This window comes from Alexandromys fortis, unplaced genomic scaffold, assembly GCF_014885135.2.
Source record: "Alexandromys fortis isolate MF-2015 unplaced genomic scaffold, M_Fortis_MF-2015_v1.1 scaffold_38, whole genome shotgun sequence".
Classification (NCBI taxonomy): Eukaryota; Metazoa; Chordata; class Mammalia; order Rodentia; family Cricetidae; genus Alexandromys; species Alexandromys fortis.
In genome coordinates this window covers 2,243,503-2,266,562 of record NW_026067916.1, presented here as the reverse complement: position 1 = coordinate 2,266,562, position 23,060 = coordinate 2,243,503, and the positions used below count along the sequence as shown (strand labels likewise).

Below are 23,060 nucleotides of genomic sequence, written 5' to 3'. Positions count from 1 at the left end.
CTTGAACCAGACAAATGAGTCTTTATGATAAATGTCTGCATACAAATATGGACAGATAAAGGGGTTTACCGCGTGACTCACTGTGTCACACTGCGGCTTCTATGACAGGATTTTCCCCTTTCTTTTCCAGATTTTATTTTGGCGGGGGGTGGGGCGAGGAATTGGTGGGATCAGGAGGCATGATGTGAAAGACAAAAGAATAAATAAAAAATCAAAGATCAAAATATTAGATGAATTCCATCAAATATTCAAATTACTCAGTAAGATTAAAAAAGCAAAATTAGATTTAAGACCCACACTGGAGCACTGGACTGAGCTCCCAAGGTCCCAATGAGGAGCGAAAGGAGGGAGAACATGAGCAAGGATGTCAGGACCATGAGGGGTGCACCCATCCACTGAGACAGTGGGGCTGATCTATTGGGAGCTCACCAAGGCCAGCTGGACTGTGACTGAAAAAGCATGGGATAAAACCGGACTCTCTGAACATGGCGAACAATGAGGGCTGATGAGAAGCCAAGGTCAATGGCAAGGGGTTCTGATCCTACTTCATGTTCCGGCTTGGTGGGAGCCTAGCCAGTTTGGATGTTCACCTTCCTAGACATGGCAGGGAACCCTGACTGCTCTTTGGACTGGAGAGGGAGGGGGAGAGGAGTGGGGGGAGGGGGAGAAAGGTGGGAGGAGGGGGAGGGAAATGGGAGGCTGGGAGGAGGCGGAAACTTTTTTTTCCTTTTCTCAATAAAAAAAGCAAAATTAAAACATTAAATAATACTTTTTATTGAAATGTTTATAAGGCATATCTAGGAGAATGACAAAATTATGGCATACAATTTGTTCAAACAATATTTTATAGGACACAGGCCATTAGCAAAAATGAATACACACAACGGAAATTTGTACAAAGAAAATCATACAAGCCAATACAAAATTGCTAATGAAAGAAAAAGGCAAAAAAAGTTTATTGTAATATTAACAATAGAATATTAATTTAATGTAAACTGTACGTTATTATTTAAAATCTTTTGAAAGCATCATTACAAATCTAACCTACTCTAGAATGCTAAATTAATATTGTGACAAAGACTGGGAAGGATAAAATTGAGATTTCTCAGAAAACAGAAAGTCAAAGTTAGAATTGTTTAAACACAGGAAGCAGCGGGGAGTTGTCTGTTTTCTAGTAGCCTTGATTCTGCCTCTGAGTGTTGCCTTGACCCTCTGGGGACAGATGTTTATCCACAACCTCATTAGTCCGACGGAAGGGGCCAGAAAGAACACATGCCGCTTCCCTGCTAGTCCTCAGAGCCCGGCACTCATCACATCACAGGGACCAGTCACAGGGACACCTCGCTCCAAGGGGTGTGAACAGCAGTCAGCAGCTCGGGAGTGGGGAAAGCAGGCGCGAAGGATGAACACGCGCGCAGCTGTGAAGATCTTCGGAAGGAAATCCCTGTGAGAATGCTTCCTGCAAGTAGGCCACTGTACCAGCTTTTGTGAGGAGCGACCCTAAGCTACTGGGAAGTCTCCTGGTCTGCCTTCACTGTGGATCTGTGCAGGGGAAATACGGTGATTTGTAAAGTGAAAAGTCAGCCCAGCAATTCCTAGAACGCATGTTGGGCTCAACAGAATCCCTGTTTTAGCAACATAGGACTGGAACCCCGGGAAATTAAACACGTCACAATTCTGTCGCATCAAAAGTACGGGAGAACCTGTTCGCTCCTGTGACGTTCAGAACAGAATCACTACCTTTCATTTCAGGTGATCACAAAGATTGAATAGACGCCAGGATTTGTCCCACTGCGTTCTGCACCGTGCAGGGGTGAGCGACTGTAACACGGGACTGAGGTATGTTACACATGCGACATTGTTTTATCGTGAATTTACAAAGCAATTTCTACTTTACTCTGCTTGCCCGTTTCAGAGCAGCACTTCGTAGACTGACACGGTATAATCAGCTGCTTACAGTAGAGTTATGAATACATTTAGAGTAGCTATATTTTAAATGCCATGTGAAATACTTACATTTTATAAATAAAGCTTATTAGGGGAGGGAACACTATAGAATAATTACGAAATAGCTTAATGGCATAAAAATTTAAATGAAGACTTTTGTCATATTACATAAGAGATAAATAATAGAAAAAGTATATATGTGTATATATACATACATATATATGTATGTATATATATATATTGGATTTTTGAGACAGGGTCTCTTTACATAGCTCTGACTGCCCTGGAACTCACTATGTACATCAGGTTGAATATATTTGTGAATAAAAAATAATTTTTATAATTTGAATGTAAGTAGGAACATATTTTTATCATTATCAAATTAATTTTGAAAGTAAAATTCTTTAGTCAATTTGAAGTTAAGCTAATTTATAAGAAAATAATTAGGTAGTTTAGCATGAACTCATCAGCCACCTTCTGTATTATACAAAATAATTATTTCTGATAAATAATCATAATTTTATTCATGCTCAATGTTTTAGAATTTAAATAAAAAGCTCATGTAGATTACCTGAGCTAAATTTCAGCATATTTTCTTTTTAAAAGATGCTAATATGATTACGTTTATATTAAAATGTGGTTTTAAATATTCCTAATAAAGGAGACATGAAATCTGAAGAAAGGCTAAGTAGCATGATACATGTTATGAGTTTTTTTCCTCATAGGAAAAGCTATTTGACTGTCTTTACAAAGGATGAAGACAGATTATACTTTCTACATTCCTATCATTTTCTCACTCATCCGTCTCAAACCATACGTTAGTAAACAAAGTTTTGCTCCTCTTTAAAACCTCCACCCCTAAAAATTTAAAATGGTATTTCCTTTACTGTGTGTGTGTGTGTGTGTGTGTGCGTGTGAGAGAGAGAGAGAGAGAGAGAGAGAGAGAGAGAGAGAGAGAGAGAGAGAGAGAGAGAGGGGCAGCAGGAGGGAGATGAGAACACGGGTGTGCATGTCACGTCCAAGGACAGCTCGCAGGAGCAGTGCCGACCCCACATTCGTGGTGGGGGGCAGACACAGTCAGCCATCAGGCTCCCTACAGGCGCCCCACCCACCGAGACGCCTCACTAGGCCGGCTCTTTAAGTGGTACTCTCCTGCCACCTCCTCACTTTTGTCAACCACAAAATTCAGCCTACTTCTGAAGCCAGAAAAAAATGCCTTTAGGGGAAATTCATAAAAAGAAAAATTACAGAAGTAGTAAATCAAGCAACCAAACGCCAATAAACTGATATGTTTTGTGAGAGAGGCCTTTAAACATTTAGAATTGTAATGACGGTACTACACTTATTCTAGAACTAATAATTATCCCATTGTTTGTAGCATTCCGAGAAAAAGTGTCATTCGAAATATATTTGTAGCCTTTATGTAATTTTATATTCCCAAAAGTCCTATGTATGTATAATAGCAGTCACTTTATGTTATGGGCTACCTAACCTATATGACAATGTAGTTAATCACCTAACTTTTAGAAATATTTCGCTGTATTTTCACACTAGATTGTCGTAGAGTGAAGTTTAAGAAGTAAGCAAGGATTGAAAACGCATTGCTACTTCCATTAGCTCATGGCAGCACCGGTGTGTGCATGATCGGATCTACTCAGACACAGTCTCAGGGGAGCTCTGGCTGTCCTGGAACTCACTCTAGACCAGGCTGACCTGCGCTTCCCTCCCGAGAGCTGGGATTCAAGTTGTGCGCCACCACACCCAGCTTGTAGGGATTTACTGTTAAAAAGCCATCGCTATACTGAATTCCTACTAAGAATTAATGACTATGATCAATAGAATGGAAATGGAGTGTTCAATATTACAGTTCACCAAGGAATCATTGAAGAATTAGTGGCTGATTTCCCAGACTAACAATGCAGGGATAGAACACTGGAGGGAAAGACAGGTTCCCACAAAAATAAGTCATTTTATTTTTGATGGTTGGATTCGGGTCAGTAGGTAACTTTGGAAATGGTACAATTTTAGGAAGAATACACACAATGACATCGCTTTTCTAACCTTGTACTATGATGCATAAGGAACAAATGGAGAAAATGTGGTATATCCCAAAGTTTGAACAAAATGCAATCCACACATGGAAGACTAGTACTGAGAAATTCTAAGAATAATCTATAAGCTTCTAAGTCTCTGGAGTGGATGTGTAATTAGCCGCTTGTCCTGTTGTCCTGCATGCTCGTAAACTGCTTCCTAAGGAATGGTAGTGAAGGCAGGAAGACGTCCCAGGAAGAGCAAAGGGCATGGCCGCCTGATGGGAACGTCTGAAGAGCTGCAGGACCCCAACAGTTCGTCCACACTGTCCGGATCCTCTCCCCACACAGCCCTTCACTGCACAGGGAGGTGCTGCACGACTGTGGGTTCCCAGGCAATAATAAAATTGGGATTAAACATACATCTATATATCTGTTGATGCACACAACATACGCTAAAGACTGCCAATGGCTGTACAAGCGAGGACACATCTCGCTTGACACCATGAACGCAGTGCACGGAGATAGGGCAGGGGTTGTATATCCTGATGTCTCATAAAGCAACGGCTTCTGCAGGGTGACTACCTGGCCATGACTGCTCTCCCCCCCCCCCCCCCCCCGCCATCTAATCACCATGGGGACTTAGGCAAACTGAACTTTTCTATCCTTTCAGTTTCCCTATACATAAAACGAAGATGATAGAACCATTTCACAGGTTGGTATAAATACTAAAGGGGACAAGACAAATGTCCAGAACCATGCCACATTCCCTCAGTGAACACCAATAAAGTCCTGCTCAGAAGACAGGCCAAAGAAGCAAAGACGCACGGACGTGCGACGTGCAAACCTGGCTCTCACTGCACTGAAGGACAGTGCTACAGTTCCTGGGGCTGGGACTCTACTCGAAACAACAGCTTGGGAATCAAGTCATTGAGTCTTCCCTGATTGACGCATCTATGAAAACGACACTGCTCCGTAACGTAAGAGGACAAAGCTCCCATGAGCTGTGCGTTAGCAGCATCCACTCCATGCCTGCAGTGCACTTTAACTACGATTTCGGGTTTGTCTGTAACGTGTGTGTGCTCACATTCTCTCGCAGCTTTGTGTAATGGATGGCATCTTTCCAGTTCCATCTGATGAAGGTGTAAGATTGCTCCCGTGCACCCTACATACTATTATGGTATGCATTTCTGCTTCTTAATGTGGATAATAATTAAAATCTTTAGCCTCAGGGATAAAGCATACCCACTCAGTAATACTGCAAGTTTCAAATTCTGCTGGTTCGCCAAGTATTCCAAATGTTCTATATGATCAGCTACAAATATTTCTGCCTGGTTGTGCAATATAGTTAAAATAATGATTCCGCTACGGTTGCAGAAAACATTCCTAGGTTGGAACAATACAAGTGGGCTACAAAATTTCATGTTGGCAAAATATGACACTTAGAAAAATTAACTTGGAGAAAACCCTTTCCCCTTTCCCCGTTCAGCTGACACCTCGCTGCCAGGTTTCCTACTGCAGCAGACGGACAGTCCACGTGCAGGGAGCGTGGAGGGGGCGTACATGATGGCATGAGCGGAGGTGGGTACTGTCCGTGAGCACCCCTTCTCCTCACATCACGGTGACCCTCTCTGGGGACAGATGAGGAACTGTTCCTCCCAGGCCTTCTTCTAGAAACTGGCTCTTTTCCCAGCCCTTCTTGATTCTTTTTAGCTTTCGGCTTATGCACGGGAGGAGTAAAATCATCTTCCCCACAATTACAACCGAGGGTAAGACAAGGGCCAGGACGAAGTTTGGCGGTGTGTAAAAGCGGTAGTATTCTTCGGCAAAGGCGCGTTTCCATCCGTAGATTAACACGTGGAAAGTACTGATGAGCAGAGCGACGTAGCCGAGCGTAGACTTGAGGCAGAGGAAGGAAAGGAGATACATTACTCTCCACATAGCAACCTACGCAGATACACTGTTTATGTTTTAACCTTGGGACTGACCTGCTATCACGTAAATTAAGCAATTTAAGACAGTTTCACAAATTTCATAAGCACTTATCTACAGTGCTCCAGTCTTGCACACAGCAGACCACAGTGCACACACTGACTAGTCTCATTAGTCAATCTCGTTTACACAAGCATTTCTTATGCCATTAAAAATAAAAGCATACCATTAACATTGTGTAATGTTTTATTGAATGGCTGTGTATAATCATGCCTTTGCGTAGAGCACTCTGATCCCAAACTTATTCAACCATAAACCGTACCTTTTATATTTTGGTTTATGTTGGTTTATTTATTTAGGGCTGATTCTGCGGCTGGGCTCACTGATCAGCACGTCTAGCTTTTCTCTAATGGTGCAGACGTGCATGGTGTCCACATGCTTTGCAGCTGTCACGGTGGCGCATCTGCAACCTCAGCACGAGGAAGGACAAGGAGAGAGGATTGCAAATCCAATGCCAGCCTGATCTACATCGTGATTCTGAGGCCAGCCTGGGCTATATAGCGAAACTCTGCCACAAACAAATAATCAAAATAGTGGTGGGGGTTATCCACCACTACTGTGTATAAAACCATGGCAGTGTGTGTGTAGGTACAGACAGGTATGTGCACAAACATATACCACCACATTAAATACCAAAGAGTGATCGTTTGAGAATGCACATAATGGTCTTACATGGATACTAGTTAATAAGAAAATATGGTAAGACTAGTAACAATTCAAGCATGTGGGTACTGACCACAGTAAATTAATGACTAAAAACAGTAGTTTAGTCAGTCATTTATAGGTTAAGCGATTACTTTCACTTCTCTAAGTGACTATGTTTAAGGTTACTTACTTTGACAACTAGTTTACAGCACAGAAAACTAACAGTCAGTCCATCAGTATAGTGATGTAATATCTGAGTTCACTAGGAAAATGAGATGCTCGTAACTCGTCGTCCAGCTTTGTGATGCTGGGTGTCTGGCCGGAGCCTCCCATCAGAAAGCCTTCTCTTTTCTTTCAGGTGTGTAACTAGGGGTTGGGAAACTGCCCAGTCTCCTTTCTTCAAAGGGAGAAAATGAATTTGGACAAGGATTGTCTTTCATTTGAATAAGATGTTTGCATGACTGTGAAAAATGGGTGAGCTGGAGGGAAGTAGCAGGGAGTAGATATAAGAAAAATACATTATATACAACTTGGCTCTTTAAAAAAATATATATAAATATTCTTTAAAAATTTCCTCAGGCTGAGCGGTCGTGGCATATGCCTTTAATCCCAGCACTCAGGAGGCAGAGGCAGGCAGATCTCTGTGAGTTCGAGGTCAGCCTGGTCTACAAGAGTTAGTTCCAGGAATGGCTCCATAGCTACTGAGAAACCTTGTTTCAAAAAACCTGAAAAAGAAAAAAAATTTCCTCAAGCAACCAAGCACTTGGGAGGTAGAGGCAGGTAGATCTCTCTGAGTTTCAGGTCAGCCTGGTCTACAGAGCAAGGTCCAAGACAGCCAATACCACATAGAGAAACCCTGTCATAATACCTCCCTGATCCTCTGGAAAAAACAAACAAACAAACAAACAAACAAACAAACAGACAAACACATTGCTAGGCAAGGAATAAAATAAAACAGTACGATCAAACGACTCTACTATATATATTGTATATATTGTGCTATATACCATTTGGATCAGAAAGTACAATTTGTGACCATATCACTAGAATCCAAATTTTATATATATTTAAAATACGTGAAGATGTTATACAGATATTAATGGAGGCTAACATTTAACCTTTTAAAGAACACAAGTGTTCTTTGATTTCTTGGGCACTGATTTAAGACTGACATAGTAGAACATTAACAAGGCTCACAGATGCAGCTGGCTGTCACAACCCGTTAGCATCATTATCTAGTTTAACTGCGTTTGTGATCGCGTATGTGCATGTGAGTTCATTTCACTAGTAATAAACCGACGTTTCGGGACTGGAGAAATGGCTCAGAGGACCTCATTTGATTTTTAATACCCACACGGTGGCTCACAACTGGTCCAAACCTTCATTCCAGTAGATCTGACATCTTCTGACCTTTGTGAGCACAATGTACACATGTTACACAGATAAACACGTGAGCAAAACGCTCATCGAAGTAAATCTTTTTTTAAAAAAATAAATCAAAGTAAATTGACTTTGAACATTAAATTTGACCTAAGCCCATTTCTCTCCTTTCATTCCATAACATAACAGACATGGCTCTGATGTCCTTCTAAGGCCTTTCCGTTTCTAACCAGGATATATAGTCTGGCCTCCAGCCATGTGTGCTGCCGAAACTGGATGGGCAGCTATGACCTCAAAGGCACTCTTTTGAGATGGAGCAAATTTAACATTGAACTTAACAGTGAAATTCTATGCTGTCCGATGTGTTACCAAACAAAACCCCAACATACCTGAATAAAACTGAATTCCCTCCAGTTTAAGGCGTTGCTCACTGAAGGGATTGAAGTGACTGCCAGGAGGGACAGTAAGCCCAGGCTCATGATGCCAAAGGAGATGTACATTTCAATTCTCCAAACCTCTTCCTCATTCCAGGCATTTTCAATATTTGCATGAACCTAACAAGAAAAGAAATGTGAGTTTCCTTTACTTCACGGACTTCTACGCACCGCTTATTCTTGGCCTAAAAAGAACCAGGCCACTTTTGACTATGTTTAAGACTAGGAGTGTTCATTCAACATAAGGAACCATTGTGGAGAATCTGCTCTTAGTGTTATCCCAGATGTAGAGAAAGGGGAAGAGAGTGTTAAATCAAAACAGGACAAAGAGTCCCCCACTTCTTCCAGCATGTAAAGAGGGGAACAAACCCTGTCCAAACTGAGTCACTACTGCAGAGGCCCTGAGCCCAAGGCCACGGAACACCAACTGACTGGTTCTCAAGTGTCGTCAGATGCCAGGATGCTTTTTCAGGTTCATATACATGCAGCTGATGTGTGGGGTATGTTCTACGATGTTTAACTAGGGCTTCTACACTGTCTTCTTCTTCACCCAGTGTCTATGCCTCTTTCTTTACCCTTCCCTCCTGGAAACCAACATTGCTTCAGGATAAGGTGGTGTGGAGCTGAACTCGGCCCACTTGAACGACTCACAAACAGACCTTCCCAACTCCCAAATGCTTCTTCCATTTGCAGTGTTTTTCTCCAAATCCTACCCGTATGTGGCTACTGCATATTAATCAAGTCTGACCTAACTGTGAATTTCTGGCAATTTGCAGAGTGAATGCTTCTAGTATTATCTGTTTACCTATAGAGAATACAATTAGGGCATAAGTTAAGAGTTGGACTCCTTCCACTGAAGATTTGATTTAAGTGTGTACCTATGATGGAGAAAAAGCACATTTTTATTTACCATCTCAACTCTGTCCAGTTTCAGTTAACAAGGCATAGTCATATTTAAAAAAAAAAAAAAAGCTACTCCCACCAACATCGCAAAAGAGCTCCTGAGCTTCTATGCTGAAAAAGCTCTAGCCAAATTCCTGGCCACTGAGTGTGGTGGTTCATTCCTTTAATCCTAGCACTCAAGAGGCAGAGGCATGCAGGTCTCCGTGAGTTCATGACCAGCCTGGTTTATATAGCAAGTTCCAGGCCAGTGAGGGCTACATAGTGAGACCCTGTCTCAAACAAAACAACCCCCCACAAAACATACTTCTCTCCAATATCAGCCCAGCTATCCAGAGGAGCAGCAGATGCTGATATATAGAGAGACCCTGTGTCAAAAAACAAAAACAAAAACAAAAACAGTACTTCTGCTCCCTAAATATCCCCAGAGAAAAATGCCGTTAAGTACATATAAATTCACACTGTCGTAACTCAGATTTTACAGTTCCTAAGGTAGGCCGCTAGAGCCAGATGAGTAACAAGCATGTGCAGTACCTGCTGATAAGCCATGTTGAGAAACAAGTATCTTTCTGACCTTCTCATCGGCAAGCAGAGGCTGTAGGCCACATGGACAACAGCAAAGAAAAAGCCCAGCAGTCCCAGCTGCTTCCTGCACTGCAGCCAGGTATCCAGCCACGGTGGGAATCTGCGGTACTTGGTGCCGTAGTAAAGCTGGTACGTAGCTGCCAGGAGGCCTGCCAGGTACACCAGGGACAGCAAAGTAATGGCGACGATAGGCAAGGTTTTGTTCACAATCTCAATAGGAATCTTGTAAAAGTCACTCTGCTGGTTCTGGGCATATGGATGTATCACATCTCTGACAAAGGAATAAAGGAAGAAAAATGTGGCCAGGCTTATGGCTACGACCACTGGTCCCCTCCAGAGAGTAAACAGTCGCAGGGGTAAATTTTCAATCTCCTTGGCTGACGATAAGGATCCCAGGTCAACAGGAATAAAATTCAATTGACGGGCAAGTTCAATGACCTGCTGCCGAGCCTGGATGTTGTTGCTGCATATATAGACCTGTAAGAAAACCCAAAAGGCTTGTTACCGCCGCTGTTTGTAGAAGTCGCAAACTGTCCTCTATCTGTGGTGCCTTCTTTAATAGCTGCTAACAATGCCAGAAAATGAAGACGAGAAAAGGGGATTATTACCTGTAAGTTATTAAACAGACAAATACTACCATAGGTATTGTTTTAAAACAGTATCTTAACAATGAATTAATCAATCAAAAGTACCACATTATGGTTAGATATATTAGTATCTTAAAAGACAGACTTAGAACAGTGCCATAAAAGCACAAAAGTGTTTACCCCGCGATGAAAAAGTGCAGAGAACCTAGCTGCAACCCGGAAGGCGCAGAGAGGTTCTCACGAGAGGGAGGCTGCTGGAGAAGGTCTGCTTTCTGGGGCACGTGGGTCAGCAGCAGCTGAAAAGGAAGGCATACCCCTCCCCAGGGGTCTCTGTGGCCATCTCCTCCCAACCCAGCTTTCTAAGTGTGAGGCCGGATCTCCTTGCTTCTGTGGGCACCTTTTAGTTCTAGGAATGTAGAGACTCTGCCTCAGAGAGCGACGGAAAGCACGGCCCTTCACAGCGATCCAGCCAGTGTGCAGACGGGCACGGGCTCCAGGGGTGGCCTTCTCAAGTAAAAGGTACAAATTGTGTCGTGATGCCGGACCCCTTATAACATCTATCTTTAGGTTGAGAGGTCAATTCACTGAGTATCTGTAAACACTTGAATAATTCCAGGTACACTGTTTTATTGATGAGCATATAAAACTTTTTCCTTTTTTGATAATTCTTCACAAGTAAAACGATGATTCGGTCAGGCTACTGCCTTAAACATCATGAGCCTGCCATTTTCTAAGAATAAACACATCATCTCTATAGGAGGAACTCTAATGATGTCGTAGGTAGGGTGAGGAGGCCGTCATCTCTACAGGAACTCTAATGATGTCGTAGGTAGGGTGAGGAGGCCATCATCTCTATAGGAACTCTAATGATGTCGTAGGTAGGGTGAGCAGGCTGTGATGTCACAGCTAGGGTGAGGAGGCCGTCATCTCTATAGGAACTCTAATGATGTCACAGGTAGGGTGAGGAGGCTGTCATCTCTATAGGAACTCTAATGATGTCGTAGGTAAAGGTGAGGAGGCTTTGAAACCCCTCTGATACTGGGATATAGTAAAAAAATTCAACAAGTCTCTGTTGCTGCAAGTTCAGTGCTGGAGTGAGCTACTACTATGAACAGGAAGATCATCTCACTACGAGCCAGAAAAATATTGATACAAAGTGTAGTTTGAGGAAAACAAGTTTCCAGATATACCCTGAAGATGTCTGTGCACAGGCTCTGAACGAGGCCATATGGAAGTGTTTGCCTGCTAAACCTGTTTACACGAAGGAATCAATACGGAGCCCAGCTTTCAGGCTTTGACTCTCAGCTGACGGTAGCCAGCTTTATGAACTAATGATAAACTCGGTGCTGGTAAACAAATATGGATTTCCAAAATGGGAGCTCTTTTATAGCAAAGAAATAAGAAAAACATATTAATTTATTGCCGAGAAATGGTGGAACAAACCCTTTTTTCCTACATGGAGAAAAGTCTATAAATAATAACATTATAATGACCCTTTTTCTTATTTGAGAAAAGCCTATAAATGATAACGTATTATAATAACTCTAGAGCTATAAGTGAAGCATTCAAAACTGATGACTGCTCGTCATCCAGCCATGATGAAGTACCAATTATCTGGCTCTTGTCATGATGGAACTTGTAGCTCATTCTGAATTTGAATTTAATCACTGTTCCATGAGGGTTTTCCATTAAAAATTAAAATGATCATGAGTATGAGCAAGGGATTATGTCAACTTTGTCTCAGAGGCCCTGGCTCAAATGTGCCAATTTTATAGGATATGTTCCTTAAAAAGAAAGGAAAAACTGTTTCTAGAAGTGGGAGTGGGGTCCACGATCAGGTCCCTGATCTGATCTCTAACACAGAGGGATGGGGAAAGCATGTACTGCTTTAAATACTTGAGTCGGGTGTGGTGGCTTATGACTGTAAATCTCCGTCTTTGGGAAAGCGCCACAAGGTGGAGGCCAGAGTGAACCAAAGTATGAGACTGTCTCAAAAAACTGAAAGCAAGAAGAGGGAGGTAGGGAGGGAGAAGGAGGAAGGGAGGAGGGAGGGAGGGAAGGAGGGAGGAAGACAGACAGACAGACAGACAGACAGACTTGAAGTGGGCAGTTACTGTAATGGCCAGTCTTGTCAACGTGCTTGAACCTGAAATCACTAAGGGAAGGCGATGCGCACTTCCAGATGCAGTGAGGGTTAACCAGGGAGGAAAAGACTCACCCTGAAGGGTGGGTCAACCATCCCATGGGCTGGGGGCCAGGATGAATAAAAGGAGAAAGGAGGGAGCCAGCAGGCTGGTGGCATCACCCTTTCTTTGCGTTCTGCCCTCTACTGCATGAACAGCTCTGCTCCATCGTTCTTCCCCAGCACGATGGACTGAGCCCTCTGAAACTGTGAGCAAAGTAAATCTTTCTCACTTAAGTCCAGGCACTCGTGTCATAGTAGTAACAGGTACTCAATATGGAGTTCATGACCCTAACACATAGAGTAAAATGATCAAACATTCACCGTGTAAGAAATGGACTTGACTGTCTTTTTAAAAGATCTGTTGTGTGTGTTTGTGCACACGAGGGTAGTTGTCCTTGCAGAGGCCTGGAGTTGGAGCTACAGGGAGTTGTGAGTTACCCAGTGTGGGTGCTGAGACCCAAACTCCTGTCCTCTGCAAGAAGAACAGTACTTTCTCTAAACTGCTGAGCCATCTCTCCAACCCCATAATTGTCTCTAGGAGTGAAAATGAAAAGGTCCTTTTCCCACAACCCTCAGATGCCTTTGAACTTGGTAATTCAAGGCCACACATACCTGGCGGCTGGCATCCTTGGGCCCTAACTGAAGAGCCCAAGCTGAGATGACATTAAATCCTTTGACAATCAGCGAGTCCGGGAAGAGCGAAGCCAGGTACTCGGCATTGGACTCTGGGTACTGATTTACCCTCATGTTGTTGCTGACGTCAATCAGGATTTTGCCCACAAGCAGGTGTCTCAGGTCCCACAAGGAGGTGTAATGTTCTCTATGGATGGCCACAAATATTATATTTGTCTTTGTTAATGCGTCTTCATGGTGGGTGACATCCACCACATGAGGAAAAAATTCAGACGCAAACTTCGGATTTCTGCTCCCTATGACCACGTGGTAGCCACACCTAATAAGCCGAATGGTCAGAGACTTGGCGAAATCCCCACTTCCTATCACGCCCACAGTGACCTTCCTGGCATCTTTGATGCCATTTATGCCGTTAGGCAAAAAAGTCTCCAGGCTCTTGGGGCTTCCCATCATAGAGATGGATTCCATGGCGGAAACGCTTCTAAGCTCTCCAGAAATGTCCTAGAGGAGAGAAAAGAAAATGTTCACCAATTAAGCCTACTGACAAACACTAAGACACCTCTAGACACTGTAATTATGTTCTGCATCTCTAAAGGCAAAATATTTTGACATGCTATATAACCCAGAACACAGCAAGCACAATCTGGAAGCGAGAGATCTCTAAATAGAGAAATGAACACAGAGGTGATTAGCTAGGCAAGTTCACACAGATAACCTGGGAACCTTAAGTGTGGATTCTCACTCAGCCAGTCTGGAGGAAGGTTCATGTGAGTCTGCATTTCCAAAACACTGGTGTGGATGCTGCTGGGCTACGGATGCACCCATGTGTAGCAAGGCTTCCGGCAAAGGAGGACTTTCACTCGATGTTTGTCAGAAACAGTTCTAGCAAGCAGGAGCTGGACACACCAGGTGGCAAATCAGAAATGACACCAGAAGCAAAGGAAAGAACCTTGATACCAAGAGATAACTTTTTAAAAAAAATCCATAAAACAAATTTCTGTGCTATTACAACCAAAATGCACAGTCATTTGGGGGTCGAGTCTATGAACCATCTGGTATACCCGATTAACTACAGCTTTTTAAAGGCAAACTAAAATAAAAAAGACACAGTAAAATTAATACCGTCACTTGAACTATGCTGAAAAACAGGCATCAAAACCTACTGAAGAGCCAGGCATGGTGGCACACGTCTTAATCCCAGCAATCAGGAGGCAGAGACAGATGGATCTATATGGGGCCAGCCTGGTCTATGTGGTGAGTTCCAAGGCCAATCAGGGCTATATAGTGAGACCCTGTCTTAAATTAAAAAAAAAAATAAATAAGAAAAAGAAAAAAAGAAAAGAGAAAAACCAAACAAAAACCTGCCAAAGGAATAATTAACCACCACAGATATCTTATCATTTGCCCCATATGTAGAAGGGTTTAGTCGTGTTTATGGGCTCAAATACACAGCATGTGTCTTCTCATTTTCTCTCCCAGCCACTGACTCGGGAGACTATGATGCAGTTACCCTCCCCGGGGGGGGGGGGGGGCTGTCAGGTTATTATTTTTTTTTTTATTGAAGTGACTGAAGTTTCTATCTGTGACAACTCGCTCACTCGCACAGGTCACATCCGTGTCTGATGTCCGCATCAGTGACGCATAAGCCATGCGTCAGGGTCGCTGCTGGCGCAAAGGAAAAATGCTACCCCATCTCTCCCCACCTTGCAATCTCATTCACATTAACAGCAAATACAGATCACTGCAGAAGTTAATGGACTTTACAGGCCCGAGTGGAATGTTTCGAAACGTGGACTTTTTTTTTTTTCCCGGTTTTCGTTTTTTACTAAATAAAATGTTTGAAGATAGGAAAGCTCAACTCTCCTAGCAATAATAGATCATACCCAATGACCCTGAATAGATCCATAAACTAAATTTTAGAAGAACAACACTGATATTAATATGGCTTAATTCTTAAATAGTACAGGTTCCAGCTCTGTTTGGTATTTTACATGTTAATCAAATCCATACAACTGCCCTGATGAAGTAGGGGCTATTATAATGCCTATTTGCAGAGGACACAGAAATAGATGCCATCAATTTGTCCAGCGTTGCCTGAGAACACGGAAAGCCAGGGTTAGAATGCCGAGGAAGGCGTGTGCCATTGGGGTGGATGTGAGGGGTATCTAAAAGGCTGGGTGTTTCGGCAGCTGCTGCTGCTAGCTGAGAACCGGCTAAGGGGACAGAGTGGAGCAGTCATGTTCGTATTTGTGACACTCTTTGACTATCTCTCTGCTCTCCAGCATTACTTACTGATTTTAACGTCTAACCTAGGTGAGCGGGGAAAATTCCCCGTCTTTACATCTATCACACGCCTCCTTTCACTCCTTTTAAGTCAGGAACGGTAATTATGCTCTCAGACCGTCCTAGGCAACCACGTACTGCAAAGCCATCCTCACATTCCCGGAAGGCCCAAGGAATCAGAAGTTAAAGGAACCATAGGCTGTGAAACCAGTACTCAGTCCACTTCTAAATCAAGAGCGAAATTGCCAATGTATCCTCCCCCCCCCCCCCATATACACATTACTAGATCTTACTAGATCCACTCAGAGAGCCAGGGATTCCCATCAACCCCAGCTACTCAACATACACTACAGCAGCCCTCAAGTAAGAACTGCAAAACCTTCCAACCTAATAATCATGATGTTAAGGCCCTTTCAAATTAAAAATAAAACACAAAGAAATTAATCACATATCTGCTGTTTTTAATACAAGTTCAGACCTCTCTAAATCAGGGTGTGAAGAAGTATATAAATACCTTAGAGCCTAAAAATGTCACCAGTGGCCTTTCATTAAACCACAAATTTTGTATCTACTAATGGGCAACCCTTGTGTTAACATGTTTGGACCTTATTCGCATAGTGCTCCTGATGACAAGTTCTGACAGGACCCTAACAGTGTGGTGTGACTAGGAATAAGATTAACCTAATGAATAATGAAACTCTTTCCTTATAGGGTTAAGGGATGTGTGTTTGTGTGTGTGTGTGTATGGGGGTGGGGTTAATTTTATTACCTACTGTGTGCATTGGTACAGATGCGTGTCTGTGGCAATGGAGGTCAGGGGACAACCTGGTGGAGACAGCAGTTTTCTCTTTACTGAGGGCTCAGGGGCTCGAACACCGATCATCGGATTTGCACAGCATACACTTTTACCCACAACGCCATCTTGCCAGCCCTTGGATCCAGACCTCTCATGGATCCAAGATACAAAATGCTAATTGTTGAAACCATATACCACACGTTTGTGTGCTATTTCAGAGTGTTCTCATGCATAATATTATTTTGTTAAAGCCTCAGGTGGAGAGAGAACATAAACTACCTCCATCTAAATAAAGCATAAGCTCAAAGAACTAAGCAATTTGCCAGCAAGAATTCAAATAGAAGTCTTCTAACCCCCGACGGGCCTTTCCATCCCAGCACTCTGCAGGCAGAGGGAGCTCTATGAGAGAGCCTAGGCTCCATAAAGAGAACAGTCTTAAACAACAAAAACAAAAAATCTTCTAACTTCTGCTCATTCTGAGGCTTCAGGGTAAACCTACAGGGAAACTAGCAATTGGATTCCATCTCCAAAGGTCATCTGTGTGTTTCTAAAATCAATAGTAACTTTAACTAATTATCTTAGCTTGGGCTATCTGAATTGATTAACACCGTAAAACGAAACATGAATGTTCTCCAAGTAACGTTTGGTAAACTTTAGGTGAGGGGCCACGTGCCTTCTAGGGAATCTGTAACCACCTTGAAGACATGTCTTGCTTTTAGAGGGAGGCAAAAAGAAAGGGCCGAAGAGTGTGTTCCTATCCCACGGGAGTCCCCCATTTCGGACCTAAGAGTAGGCCATCTGGCACAAGCAATGCATCGATGTGGCGTTCAGACGGCAGGGCAGACACTTCACTCATCTGTAATTCGTTCACCTAGTATTCTGGATCGCTTCCTTGGCGTCTCCGGAGTGGATACATGGGTTATTAATGGCACCTCCGCATTCATCTGTAAGCTCCACAGCAGACATCTCAGCCGACAAGGAGTGATGCAGTTACAGACTCAAGGCACATCTGCCCTGCGGTGACCCAACACGAACGTATCCGGGTCCCCTGCGTGCGCTGTGCGTAAGAGATAGAAAGCCAGGGAAGACGCAGTGCGCACACTCAGGATCCAGGCTCCTTAGGCGGAGACGGGATGTACCGATAATAAAAAGTATAATAAAAAATTCATCCGCTTAGGATAAAAAAACTAAATTGTATAGACAGCGCATACCCTAGACAGTCAGCATGTACTCGATCCCTTACTTCCACACACACACTCTCTCTCTCACACTTTCTCTCCTCTCTCTCTGTTTTATTTGTTTATAGACTTATTTATTATTTTATGTGTATGGCTGTTTTGTCTGTGTGTATGTCTGCATACCAGAAGAGGGCATGGACTACAGTTATAGCCAGTCGGAAGCTACCATGTAGGTGCCAGCAGGAATAAACCTGGGTACCTCTGGAAGAACAGCCAGCGCCATTAATCACTGAACCGTCTCTCCAGTTCCCCATGTTCTGTGTGTGAAAGATCATCAATTTGTATTTACAAACTACTCCCTAATTCAAGTATAACTTCTGCATCATTTTGATGACAGCGTGCCATAAATGCAGTCTAGAACTAGGAATGCCTCAAAGGGAATCTGGCTTTCTCGGCCTTACCTGCTATGACTCCTGAATACCAACAAAAATCCACAGAGAAAGCAAGGCGATTCCAGTTATTCCACTTTACGAAGCATCCTTCACGTTGTGGAGTATATCTTTCCGACTTTTGTGCATCAAATGTTCTTCTTTCAGGGAAGGGTAATGCTAACAGCTGTCTGTCTGTATTGGCAATCTTGTACAATCCCTTTCTCTATTCCTTATTTTATTGGTTTGTAAAACTACCAAGCTTCCAAGGGCCATAATTTTCATAGCCAGTAGGAGGCTCCACGTAGGAATGCCCCATTTTCTCTGTTAGGAGAAAATGCCTTTTCCCAGAGGGAAGGTACCCTGGAGTCAGCCCCAGGCCACACCTTCAGTTATCTGCTTAGTCATCCTCAAAAGGCAGGAGCACATTCCAGTCATGGAATGTCAGATATCCCAAACCAATTTTCTCTAACTCGATGATGACTTTAAACATTGCTAAGACAGTCCTAAATTCTCTTGACATTTAAACAAACAAGAAGAACCCAACTTCTTACTCTTGAGCCATAACATACTTCTATGGGTATAAAAGCGTTTTTGTTTCATTTAGGGATTTTGAACATTTTCAGAAATGGCCAGAAAACCCCAAAGTCAAGGCTATGGCTCCTCTTGAAGTAGGTGAGCGATTTCCCAAATGCAGTGGTGTTCCAAAGCGGTTTCAAATTCCCACGGTCCAATATGTGTTCAACAACTTAGATTCAATATGTATTCAATAAGTAACTGGATGTAGATGTGATCTCATGACATTTCTAGATACTGAGCCACTCAAACGAAGTTTTAAGTTCACTGAATTGCAATTACTAGGACAGAAGCTGGGCACAGTGCACACAATAGTAACCATAGGACGTGGTGGGTGGAGTCAGGAAGATCAAGTGCCGGGCCTGGCAGACAACTTTAAACCCCAAACTTAGAAGGCAGATGCAGGCTCATCCCTGTGAATTCCAGGCCAGTCTGCTCTACACAGGGAGTTCCAGGCCAATTAGGACCACACAGTAAGACTCTGCCTCCAAAAATAAAATAAGGATCGAAGTCATCCACAGCTGAACCGTGAGTTCAAGGCCAGCCTGGCTCCAGGAATGGAACAGGTTCATGAAACAGTTTAGATAATTTGAGGAACATTTCCAACAAAAAAAGGATTTCTGGCTAAATCTAATTCCATAAATTTAGCTAAAACATTTATTTCTTCAAAGGTTTTAGGTGTATATGTGCGTGTGGGGGCACCTGTGGGGAGGTGCACATATGTGCCTGTGCATGTGGAGGTTAAAGGTCAACACTGGGTGACTATTTCAATCAATGTCCACTTTATTTTTTAAGATAGGGTCTCTCAGCTCCAACCTCCTGCCTCAGCCCCCCTAGCGGTAGCAGTACCGGCTTTCCACGTGGGTGCTGGGTTGGGTCGCAGGTCCTCACATAGCACTTCACCGTCTCAGCATCTCTTCAGCCCTGAGATCCTCTTCAGCAAGTTAAAACATCTCCCTAAGGTTTCCTCAGCTATGAACGACAGGTGTTCCTGGCGGGTGCTGTCAGGTTAGGAATCAGCACAACACCAAAGGTCCACATACCGACTCACCCGGCCCCAAGCAGCCAACCAGGTGCTGGCTTTGCAATGACACGAAACAGTTTCCTGGGTTTTCCGATCAATGAAATTGTGAATACTGAAGCGTGCACAGAACTTGAAAATACACCTCGACTGAGGTGTGATTTACACAAAGAATGGCTTCATTTTAATTTATACAAATTAACAGCTTTGGGTCAATGTATATTGTGTGCCCATTTTTTATCAAAAGCTAGGCATCACCCCTCTAATTACAAACTCCCTTTAAAAAAAATCCTGCATCCCTCAAAGTCTGGAAAAGCCACTGGCAGGTCAATACACCCGTCCATCCACTATCTTCCCTCCCTCCCTCCCTCCCTCCCTCCCTCCCTCCCTCCCTCCCTCCCTCGTCTCTCTCTATGTCTCGGCTTTGTTGTACAATGTGGGGGTCCCACTAGTGGGTGGGAAGGCAGAACCAATCCCAGAACTGCCCCTTCTCCCAAGGATCTCAAGACAGTTGCTTTCAGTTCTCGCTCCACTGAATGACTGGGGAGATTTAAAAGACCTTGTCATTTGTTATTATATAACAATCCTGATGTTTACTTAATTGTCTGAGGGTTGAGCCTGGGCGTCAGAAATTTTATAGGAGATCATTAGTTGTGAATAATAGGCTTCCAGGATCAAAAGCACCTCTAAAAGGTCAGGATTCAAGCTAATACTCATTTCGCTGTTCAGAGACAGCCAGTTTGGCTGATTCTTATTTGTGTCTATTTTCATGTTGTTTCCAACAGTGAAAAATGGCCACCCAGAGAACAGCTGCCCTTAATAAGAAAAGGTGAAGACTATGCATGCAGCCGGTTCCCCTCCCCTACTCAGAAGCAGCATCAGAAACCTTACTTGCTAATTTGTAATATCTTCCTTCACTTTCTGGGAAGAGCAATGCTATGCCTTACAATGTGCCATCACACCACAGAGGACACTGAGTTCCTGTTTCATAACACTCAAGATCCCAAGTGTTCTGTCGATATTAACTCTTCCTACCCTCCCAGGAGGAGGGAGCGCTTTTCCCTTGGTTCTCCAGGCTCCGTGGGCCCTTGTCTGAGCAAACCCAGTCATGAGTGGAGAGCCTGGCAAACTTGAGTGCACACATGAGCACAGGCACAGTGATTCTCCTGAAGCAGATTCCGAGAGTGTCCAAGCCTGGGAGACTCTGGTTTCTGTCTTTCTTAAGCTCTCAGGTGATGTCCACGATGCTGGCCCAAGAGGCACTTCAGCTAAAAGATTCTTGATCTTCCCTAAATTTTTATTTAATTTACTTGAAGGTAATATAGATTAAGTACTTGATAAAATTATTCCATTTATAGCAAGCTTTAATTTTGTGCTGTTGAGGTAAATGGACTGGTGTAGGCTTCTGGATCCATCTTGATTCTCAGTCTGTCTCTATTATATTTGTTAAATGGGAAGCAATTGTACCTGGTTCCTATGATCTTTCCCAATGTTAAACTTCTCTCTTTGTAAGTCTTGAAGCAACATAAAATGTTACATCATTACCTTATATTTAATATCAACTACAGGAGTTCCAGTTCAAAGAATTTCAAGTAGCATGCAGGCTCCTTGAGATCTCAAGTTCCATATGGGTATTTAATGTGGCCGATGCATTTAATACTTGAGGGAGTATTAACACAGTAAGGCAATGCAATAACAGTAAGCTCAAAGCCCTTGTGGTAGTTTGAATAAGAATAGGCTCATATCAGTGTGGCCTTGTTGGAGAAAGTGTGTATGTGGGGGTGGTGGAGTCAGGGTAGGGTGGGGTGGGTGAGGTTTCAAAAGCCCTTGCCAGACCCAGCCTCTCTCTGCCTAAAGAACAAGGTACATAATTCTCAGGTAATTCTCCAATACCATGTCTGCCTGTGTCCTGTCATGTTAAAGATAACGTAAGAATGGACAAACCTCTGAAGCTGTAAGCAAGCCCCAGGGTGTAGGAGGTCTTTCTATCTTTGTGTTGCTTTCATTGGTTAATAAAGAAACTGCCCCTGGCCTGTAGATAGTGCAGAATTTAGGTAGGTGGGGAAGATGGAACTGAATTCTGGGAGTCAGAAAGACGCCATGGATCCGCCACCAGAGTAAGACATGCTCCTGAAACTTAGCCAGTAAGCCACTGCCACATACAGATTAATAGAAATGGGTTAAATGAAGGTGTAAGACTTAGCCAATAAGAAGTTAGAGCTAATGGGCCAAGCGGTGTTTTACTTACTACAGTTTCTGTGTGGTTATTTCGGGGCTAAGCTAGCCAGGCAGCTGGGATGAACAAGCGGGCCCTCCCTCCTACACCCCCAACTTTCTTTTGTAAGAGTCAGATTGGTCATGGTGTCTCTTCACAGCAATGGAACAGTGACTAAGCCAGCCCCTAAGGATTCTCAGTTTAGGATTCCTTGACGTTCCTCCAGCAAAATGGTAGCAGTTGTGCTAAGTTAATTTTGAAAAACAGGGCCTAATTTATTCTGCATGAAAATGTCTAGGACATTAATTATTGTATGACTGAAATTCTGAAAAAGCTATCCTTAGATAGCCTGTGATTTTCACAATCTGATAATTGCTATCAAGAAAATGAAATCCTCCAGAAACATGATGGGGGTACTGTATTCTTCACAAGCTCATATCCGAGCCTCCCTAACTCATCCTGCAAACATGCCACCCCTTTAGGACGACTGGCAACTCCTAGCAACCTCTCCTTAACATCCCTGCCCTCCACTAACTTCTAGATCCGCTCTTCCTGGAGATGCTGTTCTTTGTCCACAGTAGCTGCCAATCCTCTCAAGACCTCACTATCCCAGGAGATAAACCTTTCTGTGGTGCTGTTGTTTTGCTTTTGTTTTTGGAGACAGGGTTCCCTGTTGAGCGGTGGCTGTTCTGGAACTCACTCTGTAGAGCAGGCTGTCCTCAAACTCAAGAGATCTGCCTGCCACTGAGAGCTGGAATCAAAGGCGTGCGCTACCGTGGTCCTGCAGCGAAGGCACGCATCACCACCGCCTTGCACTGGCCTGCCTGGAGACCCTGCTCAGGGTCTCTTGTCTTTTTGAGCTACTCATAAAAAGCAATGAATCTCTGCCTCCACCTGTCACTCACTTTCCGATATTTCTCATATTTCTGATATTCCAGTGCCTTTCTAAGAACCTCAACTTAAATGTTCACACTGTTATGTTTATTGTAAAATAACTTTTGTTAAAGACCTTGAATTCTATTTCATTCTCCATCTACTAGTTCCTGGCTTGAAATCCCATCTAGACTTCACTGTGTATATTGAGTTATTCCCTTGAAAAGATCCCCCACTCTTACTATTCACCATATACACTTGGTAAAAACTTACGATAAAGCCAGCTACCCATTTTATCTGTATCTTCACTCAGCTTGGCACAGAATGCTAAAGAAAACTCAAATAACCAAGTTTATTGACCCTATCATATAT

General features: G+C 43.2%; 1 protein-coding gene across 1 annotated transcript in view; it reads right to left on the bottom strand.

Annotated features, from left to right (window-relative positions):
- Positions 1–2,228: 2,228 nt before the first annotated feature.
- Positions 2,229–23,060, bottom strand: part of Steap2 (STEAP2 metalloreductase) — a 23,653-nt gene continuing 2,821 nt past the window's right edge. The window contains exons 2-5 of the mRNA XM_050139876.1: positions 13,298–13,819; positions 9,863–10,390; positions 8,384–8,548; positions 2,229–5,876 (exon numbers count right to left, since the gene is read on the bottom strand). Coding sequence (XP_049995833.1) covers positions 5,589–5,876; positions 8,384–8,548; positions 9,863–10,390; positions 13,298–13,786 — 1,470 coding nt within the window. The 5' untranslated portion in view covers positions 13,787–13,819 and the 3' untranslated portion in view covers positions 2,229–5,588. The remainder of the gene's footprint in view (positions 5,877–8,383; positions 8,549–9,862; positions 10,391–13,297; positions 13,820–23,060) is intronic.